General features: G+C 32.3%; 1 protein-coding gene and 1 pseudogene across 4 annotated transcripts in view; one reads left to right on the forward strand and one right to left on the reverse strand.

The window, feature by feature from the left end:
* The window catches only part of KRIT1 (KRIT1 ankyrin repeat containing), a 33,985-nt gene extending 22,600 nt beyond the window's left edge, over positions 1-11,385 (forward strand). For all 4 annotated transcript variants that reach the window (XM_039878118.1, XM_039878116.1, XM_039878119.1 and 1 more), the window contains 5 exons: positions 3,427-3,593; positions 4,368-4,455; positions 4,926-5,132; positions 10,282-10,398; positions 10,897-11,385. In XM_039878118.1, coding sequence (XP_039734052.1) covers positions 3,427-3,593; positions 4,368-4,455; positions 4,926-5,132; positions 10,282-10,398; positions 10,897-10,965 — 648 coding nt within the window. In that variant the 3' untranslated portion in view covers positions 10,966-11,385. The remainder of the gene's footprint in view (positions 1-3,426; positions 3,594-4,367; positions 4,456-4,925; positions 5,133-10,281; positions 10,399-10,896) is intronic.
* Positions 8,949-9,067, reverse strand: LOC120615330 (uncharacterized; annotated as a pseudogene).
* Positions 11,386-18,710: the final 7,325 nt, after the last annotated feature.

Raw genomic sequence — 18,710 nt, forward strand, 5'->3', positions numbered from 1 at the left:
AAATGGATTCAGCAAAGTTGTAGGGTACAAAACTCAGTTATTTCTGTATACCAGCACAAATAACCCAAAACAGGAAATTAAGAAATCCATTTATATAGCATTAAAAGAATAAAATACCTAGGAATACATTTAACAAAAGAAGTGTAAGACTTGTACAATGAAAACTACAGAAACATAAACAAATTACAGAAAACTTAAGTAACTGGAAAAACATCCCATCTTATCCCAGGATAAGAAGATTTAATATTGTTATGATGATATACTAGCAAAATAGTCTACTGATTCAGGGCAATCCCTGACAAAGTTCCAGTAGCCTTTTTTGTGGAAATGGAAAAGGCAGTCTTCAAATTCATATGGAATTGCTAAGAGCCTTGAATGGCCCAAACAGTCTTGAAAAAGAAAAAAGTTGGAGGATTCACATGTCCCCATTTCAAAACTTACTAAACTATAAAACTTTTAGAAGAAAATGTGGGTAAATCTTCATGTCCTTAAATTTGGCAATGGGTTTTTATGTGTGACACTGAAACATGAATAACAAAAGAAAAAATAGATAAATTGAACTTCATCAAAATGAAAAACCATTGTAAATCAAAGGACATTATCAAGAAAGTGAAAAAACCTATAGAATGGGAGAAAACTATTTGCAAACCATATATCTGATAAGGGCTTACTTTACAGAACATATAAAGAACTCCTTTGGGTGGTGAACGCACAATGTAATATACAGATGTTGATTTATTGAACTGTACACTTGAAACAAATTTTATTAACCAGTGTCACCCCAATAAATTTTTTAAAAAAGAACTCCTACAACTCAGTAACAAACGTCAACCCAATTAAAATGGGCAAAAGACTTGAGTTACATTTCTCCAGTGAAGACATATAAATGAGACACCAGTTCACACCTACTAGGATGGCTATAATATTAAAAATTTATAAAGGAAAATGACAAGTGTTGGTGAGGATGTAGAGAAATTGGAACCCTTGTACATTGCAGGTAGGAGTGTAAAATGGTGCAGCCACTGTGGAAAAGAATTTAAGTAGTTCTTCAAAAAACTAAGTAGAATTACCATATGATCCAGCTCCTAACTATATTATATACCTGAAGAACTGAAAATAAGAAACATACCTGTTTGCCAGTATTCATGGCAGCATTATTCACAATAGCCAAAAAGGTGGAAACAAACTGTCCATCAACAGATAAATGGATAAACAAAATGTAGTATATACGTACAATGGAATATTATTCAGCTATTAAAAGGAATAAAGTTCTGATACATGCCATAACAATGATGGACCTTAAATACATGCTAAGTGAAATAAACCAGTCACAAAAAGATAAATATTATATGTTTCTACTTACATTAAATATCTAAAACAAGAAAATTCATAAAGACACTAGATTAGTGGTTGCCACAGGTGTGTGGTGGGGGAAGAATAAGGAGTTACTGCTTAATGGTTACAGATTTTGTTTGGGTGATGAAAAAATTGTGGAAATGGTTGCACAACATTGTGAATGTAATTAATGCCACTGAATTATATATTAAAATAGTTAAAATGACAAATGTTTTGTTATATGTATTTACCACAGTTTTAAAAATATTAGATCCATGAAATCTTCAAATAATCTAAGTATACTCAGTCTATCTTCCTGCTCCACCTTAAGTAATATTTAAAAGTTGGCTATTAGAGAAAAAGAGCAATGATGATAATATTCAGATGATAAATTGCATAATTATGTTATAAATAATAGATAGTGGGCTCAAGTGAAAGAAGCAAGACTTAATAAGTACTGAAGGTAAATCAGAATATCATGATCATCTGGTAAAGTAGTTGTATTTCACTCATTTTGAAATTAAAGAATTGCTATTTGTACCATTTGGAAAATAGAAGAAGTGCAATTATTGGTTAGCATCATTCTTTTAGGATGAAATAGCCTGATTTAAGTTACGAAGAACAATTGTTAACTAATACTCACTGAACATACTATTAGGAATTATAACTCTACTCAAACTCTTCAAATTCACTAAGTCAATTTTTATTAGAAAAGTGCATTTTTCAATCTTTTTTTCCAACATTTTATTTTAAGATATTAAAAACCTATAGGATAGTTGAAAAAGTTATAAAATTCACACTATGTACAATCTATTAAAACACTAATTGTTGATTTTTTGCTACATTTGCTTCATCTTTTCTCATCTTTGTAAACCATTTAAGAGTTGCAGACATTATGGCACTTCATCCGTCCATATTTCAACATGCATTTCCCAAGAGTATACCTATGTACTATAATACTATTTACAACCTACTAAAATTAATATTTCCATAATAACATCCAATATCAGGTCCATATTCAGAATTCCCCTAATTGTTTCAAAGTCTTTTATACCTCCCATTTATAGGATCTAGTCAAGGTTCGATGCTTTGTATTTACCATCTCTTTAGTCTCTTGTAATCTAGAACAATCCCCTCCATCATTTTTTCCCCATGAAATTGTTTTTTTTTTAATGTTATATAGAGTATTCTAAGTATTACTTTAGCTAGTCTAACAAAAATAATCTTTACCATAGGAATTTGAATCATTGTAAGTTATATTTGGAAATATTTTAAGTATTCATTCAGAAACTCCATAATTGGTGATTATTTCCAAATAGAACTATGTTCTGTAAGCTAGCATTTTTCAATCTTTGTTAATCTTATCGGATAAAGTGAAACTTTGAAGTTTTTAAAACCTAAAAAAAATCATATGCTCTCCTTTCATGTTATTTGAAAGTGTAAAGTATTTTTTTAAAAAAACGTTTGTCTTAAACCTTTTTAAACTACATCTACCTTTCTGGGAATTAACACACCTTTTATCTTCTTTGAAGTCCACTACTATTTTGTACGAAGCATAGATAATAGAAAAATATGTGAGGAATATAAAGAATTTAAGTAAATGTGCTAGAAATTATCCATATCCATAAACTAATGAAAATTTTATTGGACCGTAAATCAGAGGTTAGTAAACTATGGCCTGTTGCTGTATCTGACCTGCTGCCTATTTTTGTATATTTTGTATATTTTACAAGCTACTAATGGTTGAAAAAAACTCAAAAGAACATTTCATGTCATGAAAATGTTATGAATTCAAATTTCAGTACCCATATATAAAGTAATTAGAACACAGCCACATCCATTTGTTGACGTTTTGTCTGTGGCTCCTTTTGTACTACTGTAGCTGAGTAGATGTAAAAGATTATATGGCTCACAAAGCTTAAAATATTACTATTTGGCCCTTCATAGAAAAATTTGTCAACCCCTGCTCTTAAGCATTAACAGCTTATTTATATATAAATATGTAGCTTTTGCTTTTCCATATTAGAAAGTGACAAGTACATTTGTAACAAAATCATAACCTAATAACGAAGTTATACCTTTTCTTTTAAGATTGAAGACCCACTGGCTATTCTTATTCTCTTTGATGAAGCCAGATATAATTTACTGAAGGGCTTTTATACAGCTCCTGATGCCAAACTGATAACATTGGCAAGTCTACTGTTGCAAATAGTTTATGGAAATTATGAGAGTAAGAAACACAAGCAAGGTTTCTTAAAGTAAGTATTTAATAAAATGTGTGGTTTTGTTCAATGTTAAAGATTGATTAACCAAGAAAGTTTAGAAATATTATGTTTTTAAGAAATATTTACACATTGGTTTGGAATTAAATACAGTCAGCCCTTTATATCCGTGGGTTCTGCACACGAATTCAACCAACCACAAATCGAACTCATGCATGTGGAGGACTGACTAAGGACTTGTGCATCCTTGGGGTTCCTGGAATCAATCCCCCATGGGTACTGAGGGACACTCGTAATATAGGCATGGAATAAGAGGGGAAAAAAGTATGGTAAAGCATCCCTTACTATATATACTCTCCAAAGTTTTCCTCATATCCGACTATAGTTTGATAATCCTTATACTTTTAAATTTATGTTTCTTTGCTATATGTTTAAATAAGTTCACTAAAACCTGACTTAAGTAGTAGGAAAATGTTATAAAGCGGATGCATTTAAGAATATCACCACAAAAACTAGTTTTGTGTTTTCTTGTTGAGAAAGAAACACTGAGATTTTAGCACATATAAAAGTTTGTATATTGTGGTCTTCAATTTTCAAAAATATTTTGTGGTTATTGAAAGAAACATTTCTCTAAATTGAGCAATGTTAGGATCATGGCTTTTGCTTAGAAGTTTTAGAGTTCTCTGATATTTTATAATGTATTTTTAGCTCAAAAACCAAGTTACTTAAAGTTATTTGTGTCTAAATGATTATATTACTTCAGCTACTGAAGATGATTTACTTAAAAGATGTTGGCATATTTGCTTACAGTGAAGAAAATCTGAAATCCATTGTACCTATTACCAAATTGAAAAGTAAGGCACCTCACTGGACAAACCGAATTCTTCATGAATATAAGGTAAGCTGTTTAATAGAACTAAAAAGGCATTTTATAGCCTACTTGAAATTTTGTTAGTATTATTTTAACATGAAATATATAGTCCTGAAATTAAAAATGGGTCTTCTGGTTCACATGCCTGAAACTGAAACTAGCAAGATATTTTTATTTTTAATAATGTAGAATCTTTTGCTGAATACCTCCTATATGCTGGATACTGTGGTAAGGGCTAGAGATTAAAAATCATGAAATAATACACTCTCTCTGCCCATAAAAAACCTAATAGAATAGACAAACAATATTTTAGACCTTGATATATATATATATGTTTTGTAATATAAGATTTCAAAAAAAACTGCTCTTGGGATGTCACACGATTTTATTCTTCTTTGGGGACAGCCTTGATTTTAGAAACTTCTTAATTGACCTGTTTGGATTCTCAAAAGTATGTTCTCCTTCACATCTCTTTATTTTACTTTATTTGGTTTTAGAATCTTAGTACAAGTGAAGGTGTCAGTAAAGAAATGCATCACCTTCAGCGCATGTTCTTACAAAATTGTTGGGAAATTCCTACATATGGAGCAGCTTTTTTCACAGGACAGATATTTACAAAGGCAAGCCCCAGCAATCATAAAGTCATACCTGTGTATGTAGGAGTGAATATAAAAGGACTTCATCTCCTCAACATGGAAACTAAGGTAGATTTTCAACTTTTCAGCTGTTTTTGACCAGTCATATTATATAATATCTAAAGTAACAGTACCATGAAAAAATCTAGAAATGGCACATGTATGACTATTCATTGCAGTATCGTTTGTAATAGCAAAAGATTGGGGGAGGGGGTTGTGCAAATGTAATCATTATTAATAGAGAGCTAATACCTTGCAGCCATACAAAAGAATGAAGAATATTTTTGTGTAGAATGATCTCCAAGATATATTTAGTGAAAAAGCGAGGTGCTGAACCATATGTAATATCCTACCCTTTGTATAAAAATGGAGGAAGTGGGTATTTATCCGAAGAAGAAGAAAACACTTATATATATATACCACCGTGCTCAGTGCAGCATTATTTACAATAGTCAAGATATAGAAACAGCCTAAGTGTCTATTGATGGATGAGTGCTAAAGAAAATGTGGTATATGTGTATTGTATATAATGGAATATTTTCAGCCACAAAAAAAATAAAATTTTGCCATTTGCAACAACATGGATGGACCTTGAGGGCATTATGCTAAATGACATGGTTAGACAGTGAAAGACAAATAGCATTTGATCTCATTTACATGTGGAATATTACCAAAAAAACAAAAAAACAAAAAAAAACACTTCCCAAACTCATAGATAGAACAGATTGGTAGTTGTCAGTGGGGGAAGGGAGTTGGAGGGTGGGCAAAATGGGTGAAGAGGGTCAAAAGGTGCAGACTTCCAGTTGTAAATAAGTCATGGGGATGTAATGTACAACATGGTTACTATAGTTAATAATACTGTATTGCATATTTGAAAGTTGCTAAGAAAGTAGCTCTTATAAGTCCTCATTACAAGAAAAAAAATGTTTGCAATTGTATGGTGACAGATTAGACTTATTAGATTTATTGTGATGTTAATTAGACTTATTGTGATGATCATGTTGCAGTATATACAAATATTGAATCATTATGTTGTACACTTTAAATTAATACAATGTTATATGTCGATTATACCTCAATTTTTTTTAAAAAATGGTAAGCGAAGACTATATTTATATAAATACATATTGCTTGTGTATGCAGTAAGAAGTCTCTTGAACCCTTTAGAGAAGGGAACCAGGTAACTGAGGGTAAGAGTAAGAGGGAGACTTTTCACTATATACTATTTACAACTTAAAAAAAAATGAAATTGTGATTATACTACCTATTGTAAAAATCAATTAGATTTATATGAAAAAATACAGATTAAAAAAGGAAAATATAACATCTAATATAAGAGCTTCATTTTGAAAATTAGAATTAATTATAAGAAACTTTTGGGGGGCAGGAAGAAGAGAGGAAGTGATTATGAATACCTATTAGAATGCTTCACGGCTTTTTAATCAGGCTTGCTACTGTATTGTGCTCCTTATTCTAATCAAAGTCACTAAAATATGGGGTTGGTTATCAATTATTTTTAACATACTTAACACATTTCATAGGAAGAACAGCTTTCTAGTTTGTATAGGAAGCTAATAAAAATCAAATATATTTTCATTTAGATTTGTCAAGAACAGACCACTTTCCAAATCAGTTAAAGTAATAACTAAGTTTATGCATTTAAAAAAGACATTTTAGATTAGGAAATTTCATCATAAGCCTAATTTTTATTTTCGTCATTTTTATAAGTCTTTATTCTGTAATCACATAATTTCTGAAAGTCTCCTAATCATAGTTTTAGTCATTTGATGGTAGCTCAGAATCATCCTTACTGTACTGTTAGATAGGCCTGTGAATGAAGATAGAGAATATATAGGGACGTAGGGCTGAATAAGGGCTGACTTCAATAATTGATCTGGAACTTGACTTTTTGAAGTCTCTGATGTCAGCTCGCTTTTGGGTCATTTGCTTACTTTCTATGTAAACTGTTTCACTTATACAAAATAGGTTCTTAGTAGCTTGTAACCACTTTTCTGTTTCTATTGTACGTACTAAGCCTGTTAAAGAAAATAAAGGAGAAATTCCCCTCACCACTTCAAAAAAGTTTTCCTCTACTATTTCAGAGCATTTTATACCAGTATCTACAAATCTTTCTTCATTGAACTGGATGGTGATTCTGTGGGAGTAACGCTGAGCCTTTTCTTTAAACTTATTTTGTTTGACATTTGGTAGCATTCCCAGTTTAGGCAACAGTAAAAAGTTTTATATAGTATTCAAATAATGGTTAAACAATATCTTATAACATTTCATAATATGAATAATATTCTGGTCTAGGAGTTAAGTGAGATAGTATCAGACAGAGGATGATAATATTATTAATGGTGTGCTTTTTCAGGGTAGGATGTTCAATTTTCAGAAATATAAATAGAAATGCTGTCCTTGGGTATATAAAAAGGTGATTGAACCCAAGGGGAACAATATTTTCTGTCCATGTCATTATTTTGGGTTCTGTAAGCCACTAGTAATACAGCACATACAAAAGTTCTAAGATGAATACATTTTCTAATCATTAAAAGTGGGAGCAATCAGCTTGTCCTCATTTGTCTTAGGTTCACCAGGATCTGCTAGGGTTGAATTTGACAAGCTTGCTTAAATAGAGTCAACATCTTCATCTGCAAACATATCTTCATTTGTAGTTAAAACTACATGGGACACAATAGCTTTAGAGATTCTCAGGAAAAGCCATAGAAGACAGCTGTGGATTTTTTTTTATACCTATTTCTTCTACCTTCTATATTTTGTTTCTTTTTGAAATGATGAAAGTTGCCCATTAGCAAATATAGCTCAACCAGTTTCATATGCTCATCAGAAACTTGTCTCTTCTACTTACATAAAATGTTGATGCTATTGAATAGGTAAATAGACTGTATTGTGTTTCATTGTTTTACTCTAGTGAAAGCATTGCAGTCTACGTAACTGAACTGTATCTGCTGATATATCTTCAACCTTAACAGTACCACTGCTACACCCAGGCATTAGATTACCCTTTGCTGATGTCATTTTATGTTGACTATAATAGCCTTCTAAAATAAAACTGCTTATTTAAATACCCACATAGTGTCATTCTTCTTGATCACTTGTGCCATCACTGTTTCTCCTATCTGTTCTGGTCAGCTATATAGTTTTGACTTCTGTGGTTTTCCCTTTTCTGCTCTCAACTATCCCTGCCACTTCTCTTGTGCTTCCTTCACCAAGCCCTTTGTAGGTTTTACCTCATAATGAGAGCTACTTTTTCCTTCTGAAGCAGATAGATTTCTTAAAACCATGTGGACTCTTTGGCTTTTCAAGTCTAGCTGTTTTCATTATTGTGGATTTCTCAAGAATTCCTTTTTCCCTGCACATTGTCTTTTAATAACAAAACTTTTATATTTAACTTATGGTCTCAGAACTTTTATTGATAATTCGACTTCCATATAATTGAGTTGCTATACCACAGATGTATTTGTTTCTTATATTGAACAGTTTTAAGGCTATATTAATGGATTATTTCCTGCCTCTTGATAAAACAAATTTTCAATGACTGATCAAAAAGATAGGCATTTTAAGGTATTATGATATCTTGACTCAGTGTTTCAGTGTGCACATTGATAAATAGCTATTTTAGCATATCCTGTTGATAAGTTATATTTTACAGTAGCTATTCTACTATAAAAAAGAATGTCATTAGTTTCCCATTATACATGATATACATTCATGTAAATTAATTACACTGTTTCATTTATAGAACCTCGATTTTAAAATGCCCTAAACCATTATCTTTTTAGCATATCCTTAGTATATTATTTACAGTCAATATGTTGAGAACTGTTAATCATAGAAAGCTAATGTTTCTTTTTTTTTTTTTTACACCTATAGCATCTGGTCTTCCTAGGTGGTCTCCCATCCAAGTACTAACCAGACCTGACCCTACTTAGCTTCCAAGATCAGTCGGGATCGGGCATGTTCAGGGTAGCATGGCCATAGACCTAATGTTTCTAAACATACATATTTTAAAGGATAGGATGAACGCTTTGTATATGTGTATACAAAAATAGATTTTTAGGGCAAGAAAATGCAAGTTACTGCTAAGAGAGAATTATTTAAAAATAATCAAAAGACTATATTGAATGTCTGCTTAAATATACCATTATATTAGTAAATGTAGGAATAGGTTGCTCTAAATAGGTCTGTTGAATTTATGAAGGATATATTACTAATTTTTTAATTATACTTATTTTTACAATAAATATCTGTATACTTATTTTCAGTGAGATGAAATTGCATCAACATATTAACCCTATTACATAAATTTTAGATCTGAAAGTACTATGTGAATATTCAAAAGGTACTGAATAAAGTATATGGAATTGTTTTAAACTACAGAGAGTAAAAACTTGTAGTACATTTAATTTTCTTAAAAGTCACTGATATAATGGAAATCCTTTTTCCCCCAGCTTTAACTCAGATACATAACATTGTATAAGTTTAAGGTATACAACATGCTGATTTGATACACTTATATATTGCAACATTATTACCACCATACCATTAGGTAATACCTCCAACACAATACAATTACCATTTCCTTTTTATAATGAGAACATTTAAGATCTCTACTATATACTTTCAAATATATAGTAGAATATTAACTATAATCACCATGCTATACATTGAGGTCCCTAGAATTCATTCATCTTATAACCGAAAGTTTTTACTCTTTGACCAACATCCCTTTAATTTTACTCACCCACCAGCCCCTGCTAACCATCATTCTATTCCATTTCTATGAGTTCAGTTTTTTAGATTCCACATGTAAGGATATCATATGGTATTTGTCTTTATCTGACTTATTTCACTTAATATAATGCCCTCAAGTTCCGTCCATGTTGTTGCAAATGACAGGATTTTCTTATTTCTCATGGCTGAATAATATTCCTGTGTGTGTACATATGTATACATACATACTACAGAAATGGCATCTTTAAAAATTTTTGTCAATCTGATACAAAGAATATCATTGCTCTCAGTCTCCTGAGAGGCTGCCATATATGTAACTGTACTACAGGCTGTGTGAGGTGAGTGTGACACTTTGAATAGGTTTTATTCTACAATTAGACCTGTCTAGATAAGTGTAGATAGTAAGAGAAGATAGGTGTTTTTAATATATATTTCAATATAACAATTTCTAATTATGTTGTAGGCTTTACTCATCAGTCTTAAGTATGGTTGTTTTATGTGGCAGTTGGGAGATGCTGATACATGTTTTCAGATCCATAGTATGGAAAATAAAATGAGCTTTATAGTACACACAAAACAGGTAAGTACTTATCCGTTATTCTGGACTTCTAATAATGAACTACTATATTAGTAAAATTGTTTTTAATGACAATATATTTTACTTCAAGAAAACTGCTAATATGACATGAAATTAAAATATTTAAGACCAAGGAGAAATGGCAGGCCTTTGTAAGCAAACAAAGCCAGAAAGTTATCTGAATAATTTATTTCAGTCTTACAACAATGAAACTCTTTTTTTTTACATTAAAAAAAATTCTGGTCAGTATTCCCTATCTCTTTTATCAATTTATAAGGTAGTCCTTCCCTCTTGACTAGTATCCTATCTGAGCCACTAGTTATATGCAGTAGGTCACTTCTTAAATCTCTTCAAAAGCTTGAGTAAATACTCTATTCTTGACAAGCTGCCTCCTGATAAGAAAGTTCCTTTGCAAATAGCTAGGGAACTGCCCACTGCCATGTATGTCATTTACTCATCTAACAGGTTTCACATTTATTATCAACATGTTTTACTTTGTAGGCTGGCCTTGTGGTAAAACTGTTAATGAAGCTAAATGGACAGTTAATGCCTACTGAAAGAAATTCGTGAGAAGAAAGCAGCTGATACTTACGTCACCATATTTTGTGATACAGATTTTTTTCCATGAAAGATTTCTTAAACTATTACTTTTAACAAGGCACTTAGTCTCTTGTAATATATATGTATACTGTTACATTGTACAGAATCTGTACTTAATGTTTGGTGTGTAATATACCAATTAGTTTTATATAATATCCTCATAAGCTATTCTAATTTTTCAGAGAAACACAGAAAAAAGTATAGATTGATAGTCTGTATAATATTAGAAAAAAATGTAAGCTTTATAAAAAATTTATTTTTGGTAAATGGTAAAGAATTTAGAGTGGAATGTCATGAAATTAAAATACAGATAGCTTTGCTACAACTGTCATTTCAAAATATACGTGAAAGTCAACATGATTTGAATAAAGAAATAGATTTTCTACTTAAGCCATAAAAGTGTTATTTAAAACATTTTTCTGTAATCTGTGAACATTTCTCAGTATGTTTTTTGGAGTTTAAAATGGATCTAGTATAAACTAGTATTCTTCAAAGTGTAGTTCTTGAATGCCCTGCATCATAATTACCTGGGGGCCTCTTAAAAATGAGGATTTCAGAGACTCACTCTAGACAAGTTCATTCACTCTCTGGAAGTAGTGGGGCCTGGGAATCTTAGGTTTTGGTTTGTTTTCTGTTGAAGCAATTCCAGACCCAATAATGAATTTGGATTATTAAAGTTAAGTAAGTTACACAAAACTACTTGGTACACAAGCACATATGTACATAGATAACACCGATTAAATGACAATCTCTAGATATTCATAGTTGCAGTTATTAAGTTCATGTTGTATTTTTATGAGTTGGCTTAATGATTTATTTATGTTGTCTTTACATTGTTGGAAGTAGATCACCAAATATCTGGTTGTTTCATTTAGGGGAGTTCTGATATCATAGATGAGGAGCTAACTTATTAATCTGCTATGTAACAAGCTCAGAAACTAATCTTTCCAAGCTAAATAGACTGATGTGTTCTAAGTAAGTTCAGATATACAGTCTTATTTAAAGTTCTACAGATTGCAGATAATTTAATATAGCATCATCTACACTTCACATTAACTTCTGCTTATTTTTAATGGTGCTCTGCCTGAGCTTTATTAAAATTAAGATTATGTGGTTAAGAAAGTTTAATGATAGAGTCTGATTTAATTCTCTGCTAAGTACTTTGATGATACATAGGCAATGCCTTGTTCAATTTTATCCATTCCTATGGTCTCAGCTGTTACCAAAAATCTGGTTGACACTCAGACCTTAACCTCTCTTCTGAACTCTAGATCTTAGTTTGCAGTTTCCTGCTATTCTAGCTCCACCTACATGGCCTACACAAGGAACTTCAGTTTCATCATAGATAGAAACAATTGGTTTCTTCTACTTACTCCATTCTATCTTTACATTTGTATTCTTCGATCAGGTAATGACATCATCAGATTGCATCTTGTTGCTTAGCCTGGAAATCTTGGAGTGGTCTTCAACTTTTCCCTCTTTCATCACTCTACACATTCCATTTATCAAGTTCTGTCAAATGACCTTTTCAGTCGTTTTCCATTCCCATCCTTCCTGTTTGCACAGCAACCACCCTAGTTCAAGTCCTCACCATGTATCCCTGGGCTCGTAGCCTCCTCTCCTGATGCAGGATCTACACCTTGCCCACCTATCTGTCACATTGCTACCAAGCTAGCCTTTCTTATAGATCTAATTATTTCACTAGCCTTTGAAAACTCTCCTCACTGCATGTTGAATTAAATTCCAATTCCTTATTATTGAATACAGGGCCCTTAAAACTCTGTCACACACCTGCCCATCCAGATTAATGTCTAACCACTTCTCTCACACTCATTCTGTGCTCCTACCCGGTGTTTTCTAACCCTGGCTCTGTAGTCACACGGGGAGTTTGAATACTTTATGACTCAATAAAATTTTAGGGTGGGACCCAAGCATTTCTGTTTTTAAAATATCCCATGTGATTTTGATGTATAGCTTAGGGTTTAGAACTGCTGTTATAACCAACTTTAACTAGGAAGTACCTGAATGCTTTTCCATTCAGAGTGAGGTGAGGATGCAATGATAGTACGTTAAGCAACTCCCTGCCGTAGAATATATGGAGTCTTACATTATGGCAGTCTTGTAGAGAAGGGATGAGGAGACTACTAGAGTAGCGTGGCTATTAAAAGCTTAAAAATACATACCATCCAAAAGTTAACTTTAAAAATTAATATTGAGGAAAAAAATAATTCATTATTTGTGAGACCGTAACAAACCAGAAATAGACAATAAGGAGGAAATGCAAACAGCTTTTAATGAGTGCCTAGAATTGGTCAGGCATTATATATGTGCACTGAGGATGAAAGATACCATTTTCCTTTTCATCCTTCTTTTAATAAATTTGAGTGCCTTTTATGTGCCAGGGATCCAGTAGTAAGGAAAACAAAGTCCCTGCCTTCAGTGAGCAAAGTTTAATGAGGAAGAGAATACTCATGGAAATGTAAACTTATAAATTGTAATAACTATGATGAAAGAAAAAAATGTACTATCTAAGCATAAGCAAGGAAACTTGGTCTAATCTTAGAGATCAGGAGAGGCTTCCCTGAGCAAGTGCTGCTTGAGTGGCATCTGAGGGGGTAAATAGGAATGAATGATGTGAAGGTGACAGGGGGAAGAGAAGTGAGGTGACATGTTTTGACCCCAAGGATAGGCCTGGAGAACTGATAACAAGATTAACAGTTTTTAGTGAAGAAGTGAATTCAAACAAGTTTTTATCCAAATCACAAGAAATGAATTCCCATTGTAGAAATAAAATTAGAACAGCTAACACTGCACATGATAAGTGTATTAGAGAAAATCATACTGAAGAATCACATCTTGTAAGATTAAAAGTTGCCAAAATCTGATAAACGACAAGAACATTAAAAAAAAATTTGCCAAAATTGACCCTAGAAAAATTACTTGATAGAAATATTTAGCAAAGTAAAACTGCCCACAGTTATTGACCAAATTTAATAGAATTACATCAATAAAATTTATATTTTAATTTGACCCTAAGGAACTCAATGGCAAAAACTGTAATTGGAAGAATTACAGTTTGAATTACAGAATGACTGATGAATCAATTAATTACTTTATAATGTACTTGGGGGGAAAAAAAACAATGAAAATGATTTCAGTAAAATGAAAATGGAAAAAAATATAAATTGTTTTTGTTGTACTGTATAGAAAACCGATCGAGAAGTTAAATTGGTTTGAGTACATACAAAAAAATACTTTCTCAACAAAAATCCATTTGTGATGGTATGATTCTCATTTCACATTTGTATTCATAAAGTCAGAATGCCTCTAGGATCATATCTAGTGTTTGGAGAGGCTGTGGTAAACAAACTAAAAAGGCCCTACAGCAGAAAGTGGATAAGCCTTGAGTTTTTAGAGGCCAGAATGTTTGAAGCAAAGAAATATCTTTCAGACACCTTAGGGTATAGGGAAGAAAAGTAATTTGAATACATTGATTGTGCTGATAATTTCTGTGATAGAAAGAAGTGCTGGTGTTTCAGGATTCACTGGAAGGGCACCAAGGATGGGTGGAATTAGGGATTTACTTCCCCATTAGTTAAATAATAATAATAGCTAATACTTAAAATGGTGCTTACTATGCCCCTGGCATTGTTTAAAGCCTTTTAGATACATTAATTCATTTAATCCTCACAATAACTATGAGGCAGATACTATTCCCATTATATACAGAGAAAACAAAGTTAAGTTGCTTGCCAAAGAGAAAATAGCTAATAAGTGGCAGAGCCGAGATTCATATCCAGGCCTGGCTCCAGAGTATAAGTGAATCAGAAACTTGATGTATGGTTGTAATAAAAACACGATATTTGCTTTCTCTCTTTTAAAAAGCCAAGGAGCCAAACTTTCTCACACAGTGGTATAAATCTTTTCATTATATTGTATAACTTTGAATACAACTGTGTGTGGAGAGGTTATTATGTTAGTCTAAGGTAAAAGCAGTAAGTGGTAGAGTTAGAATTCAAAATCTGGCAGTCTGGCTTCTGAATTCAGGCATTAGGTAAAGGAGAGAGAGATGGACAGTTTAAAAAAAAAAAACGTAACAAATCTTAAAGAATTTATTCCTTAATCATGAGGAGCCATGGGAGCCTTTGGGGCTTAACTAGCTCAGATTTGTGTGTTGAAAGGTCATCCTGGGCCAGTGCATGGAAGGGCTTGAAGGGGTCTGAGTAAGAAAGTATAAAACAATGGGTAGAAATGGATTAATGTTTTGACAAAACCCAGTGACCTTTGGATGTGAGAAATAAGTAAGAGATAGGAGTTACAAATAATTCCCTTCTTTCTGTCCTGGCAACTGGGAAAATGGCACTGTATGCTGTATAAAATAGGGAATGAAGGGGCAGGATTTGAAGAAATAAGCATTGAGTTCCTGATGCCTGAAGGACATGCAGGTGGAGATGCCTCAGGCCTGAAGCTCAGAATGCTCTATAGGAGATAATAACTGAAACTTTAGGAACAGATTTAAAGCCACCTAGGAAGAGAGCAGAGTGAGAAGCAACCAAAGAATGCCAACATTTGAGAAATGGGCAAAGATAGAGCAATCCACATCATCTTGTTAGGCAAATGGGTATCAGTATAGAAAAGAAATGGCTTGGCACCATCCTGCATACTAAGTATTCAATACATTTAATATGGACAAAAATTAAATTAAAAAATCTCTAATATCACTAGAGAAAAACAGACTGGTATATTTAAGTGGCAGAGAACACATTCATTTATGGATATTTTTAAACCAGCTATCATGAGAGGTGTTTAAAATGCCTTTTAATGTACATAGTAAAAAGGAAAGCAAAAGAATCAAGGAATTTAGAGCAACCGGAACTCATACATGGATAATAAGAAAGCAAAGTGGCACAACCATTTTGGAAAAGTTTGGTAGTTTCTTATTAGTTAAATATATACCTAGTTAAATATTGCACTCAGTCATTCCACTCCCAGGTATTTAAGAGACAAAAACTTATGTCCGCACAAAAATATGTATGCAAATGTTTATAGGATATATTTTCCTTTTTTCATAATACATAATGAAATGTAATTATTCGTAACAGCCCCAAACCAGAAACAACCCAAATATCCTTCAGTGGGTGAGTGAATAAACAAACTTAGGTTTATTGGAATACTACTAAACAACAAAAAAGAATAAACTATTGATGACAATATGGATAAATTTCAAATGCATTATGCTAACTGAAAGAAGCCAGGCTGAAAAGGTTATATACTGTAGCATGCCCATCCATTTAGATGGCATTCTGGAGATGGCCCAGTGCTGAGACAACATATGGGAATATATTTTGGGGGTACTGAAAATTGGTTGAATCTTCTGGTAAAGCAGTCTGGAAAATGTTTACTCTCCTTGACCTGATGATCCCACATGAGGACAATCCATGCATGAGCCCGCTGCCCCTACTTTCTCATTTGCAGTGCTTTACTGGTACAGTTTCCCCACTTGCCTAGGGAGTAAACTACTACAATTCAACATGGGGGGAAAAAATAATAGTTTCTAACATTACCATAAAAATGTAACAAAATTGTATAGTTAAAAATAATATATACTCAAGGTAATTGTTTTCAAAACAAGTCTACCCCAGATGCTTTACTTGTTATAGAATAATGTAATTAAGCCACCAACTCAATTATATGAAGAAATAACAAGTATCTCACACCAGTAATTAGCGAATCATTTGTTGACTTTTGGAATATACTATATAATGTTTTAAAAGATGCCTGACCAGTTATATTTTACCGATGCTTGATAACACTTTTTGTTTGGATTTACTGAATATTTACCAGTAGGGCAGTGAAAAGGAATGAACCTAAAATGATAAGTCTTCTACAGATAGAAAAACAACTAAACAATTTTTACTAAAGTCAAATGTGTGCCATTTTTTCTTTCTGGATTGTTTGCTTTCAATTAATATTGAATTTAACTTTGTATACATAACCACTAAGAGGAAGAAAAGCCAATTTGGCTTTTTTACTTATTTCAGCCATTTCACTCACAAGTAATTAACTGTATATAATTAAAAACTGGATTTTGATTAATTTTATTTGAACTTTAGCTTGTTAAGTTATTTACTATTTTAAAATATATGGATGTTCACATTTAATGTATGTAACAGTTTAAAACAGAATTTTACTAAGTGCTATAAAGTTAATAAGTTTTCCCTCTCTTATTCATAATCAGTCATAATTGGTCATGAAATGAATGGGAAAATATATCATTTCATATTTACATTATTGTATAAATGAGGAAAGATACAGAAACAAAGTTTCCAAGCTGAATTAGATAAACAGTATTATAGGAGTTACCATGACAAAATGTTTTTGGAACTTATTTTCCAGTTAATAAAATTTGAGAATTCTTAGATAAAGATAATCTCAGTCTTAATCTCAATCTGCTTTTGATTTAATATGGAGTTTAAATCATAAGTCAAGAACTTAGTATTTAAACTCCCTAAAAGAAGGTGGTAGGGAGTAAGAAAACTACCTACATTCCAATGATCAATGGTGATATGAATTGCCAAGTTAATACTAAGAAGATTTTTTCATCTCTACATTATGCTAAGAAGGCGAATACACTAAGCAGCAGTTTTTAATGCCCTCAATTAAAAATGAAATAAAACAGACTTCTGGAACACCAGCAAATTATCTGTATTTCCAAAAGTATGGTATTGGCACAAAGATAGATACATAGATGGAATAGAATAGACCACCCAGAAATAAACCCACACGTGTATGTCAATTAACTTGTGATAAAGGAGCTAAGAATATACAATGGGGAAAGAATAGTGTCTTCAATAAATGATGTTGGGAAAACTGGACAGCCACGTGCAAAAGAATGAAACCGAACCACTAACATCATACACAAAAACTAAATCAAATGGATTAAAGACTTGAAGGTAAGACCTGAAATCCTACAAATCCTAAATGAAAATGTAGGGGTAAGCTCCTTGGCATCACTCTTGGTGATGAATTTTTGGATTTGACACCAAACGCAAAGCGACAAAAGCAAAAATAAACAAGCAGGACTACTTCGAACTAAAAAGCCTCTGCACAGCAAAGGAAACCATCAATAAAATGAAAAGGTGAAAAAATAAATGAAAAGGCAACCCCTGCAATTTGAGAGAAAATATTTGTAAATCTGTTAAAGATTAATATCCAGAATATATAAAGAACTCATATAACTCAATAGAAAAAAACCAATCCTATTAAAAAATGGGCAGAGGATCTAAATAGACATTTTCCCAAAGAAGATACAGACGGACGAGAGGTATATGAAAAGGTGCTTAACATCACTAATCAGGGAAATGCAAATCAAACCACAATGAGATATCACCTCACACCAGTTAGAAGGGCTATATTAAAAAAGAAGAAATAACAAGTGATGAGGATGTGAAGAAAAGGGATCGCTCGTGCTCTATTGGTGGGAATATAAACTGGTGCAGCCACTATACAAAAGAGTATGGAGGTTCCTCAAAAGCTTACAAATAGAACTACTATATGACCTAGCTATTTCACTTCTGGGTATTTATCTGAAGGAAACGAAAACACTAACTTAAAAAGATATATGCACCCCTATGTTCACTGTAGCAATATTTTCTATATTCAAGACACAGAAGAAACCTAAGTGTCCATCAATGGATGAATGGATTGTTACTAAT

This window comes from Pteropus medius, unplaced genomic scaffold (assembly GCF_902729225.1).
Source record: "Pteropus medius unplaced genomic scaffold, Ma_sr-lr_union100, whole genome shotgun sequence".
Lineage (NCBI taxonomy): Eukaryota > Metazoa > Chordata > Mammalia > Chiroptera > Pteropodidae > Pteropus > Pteropus medius.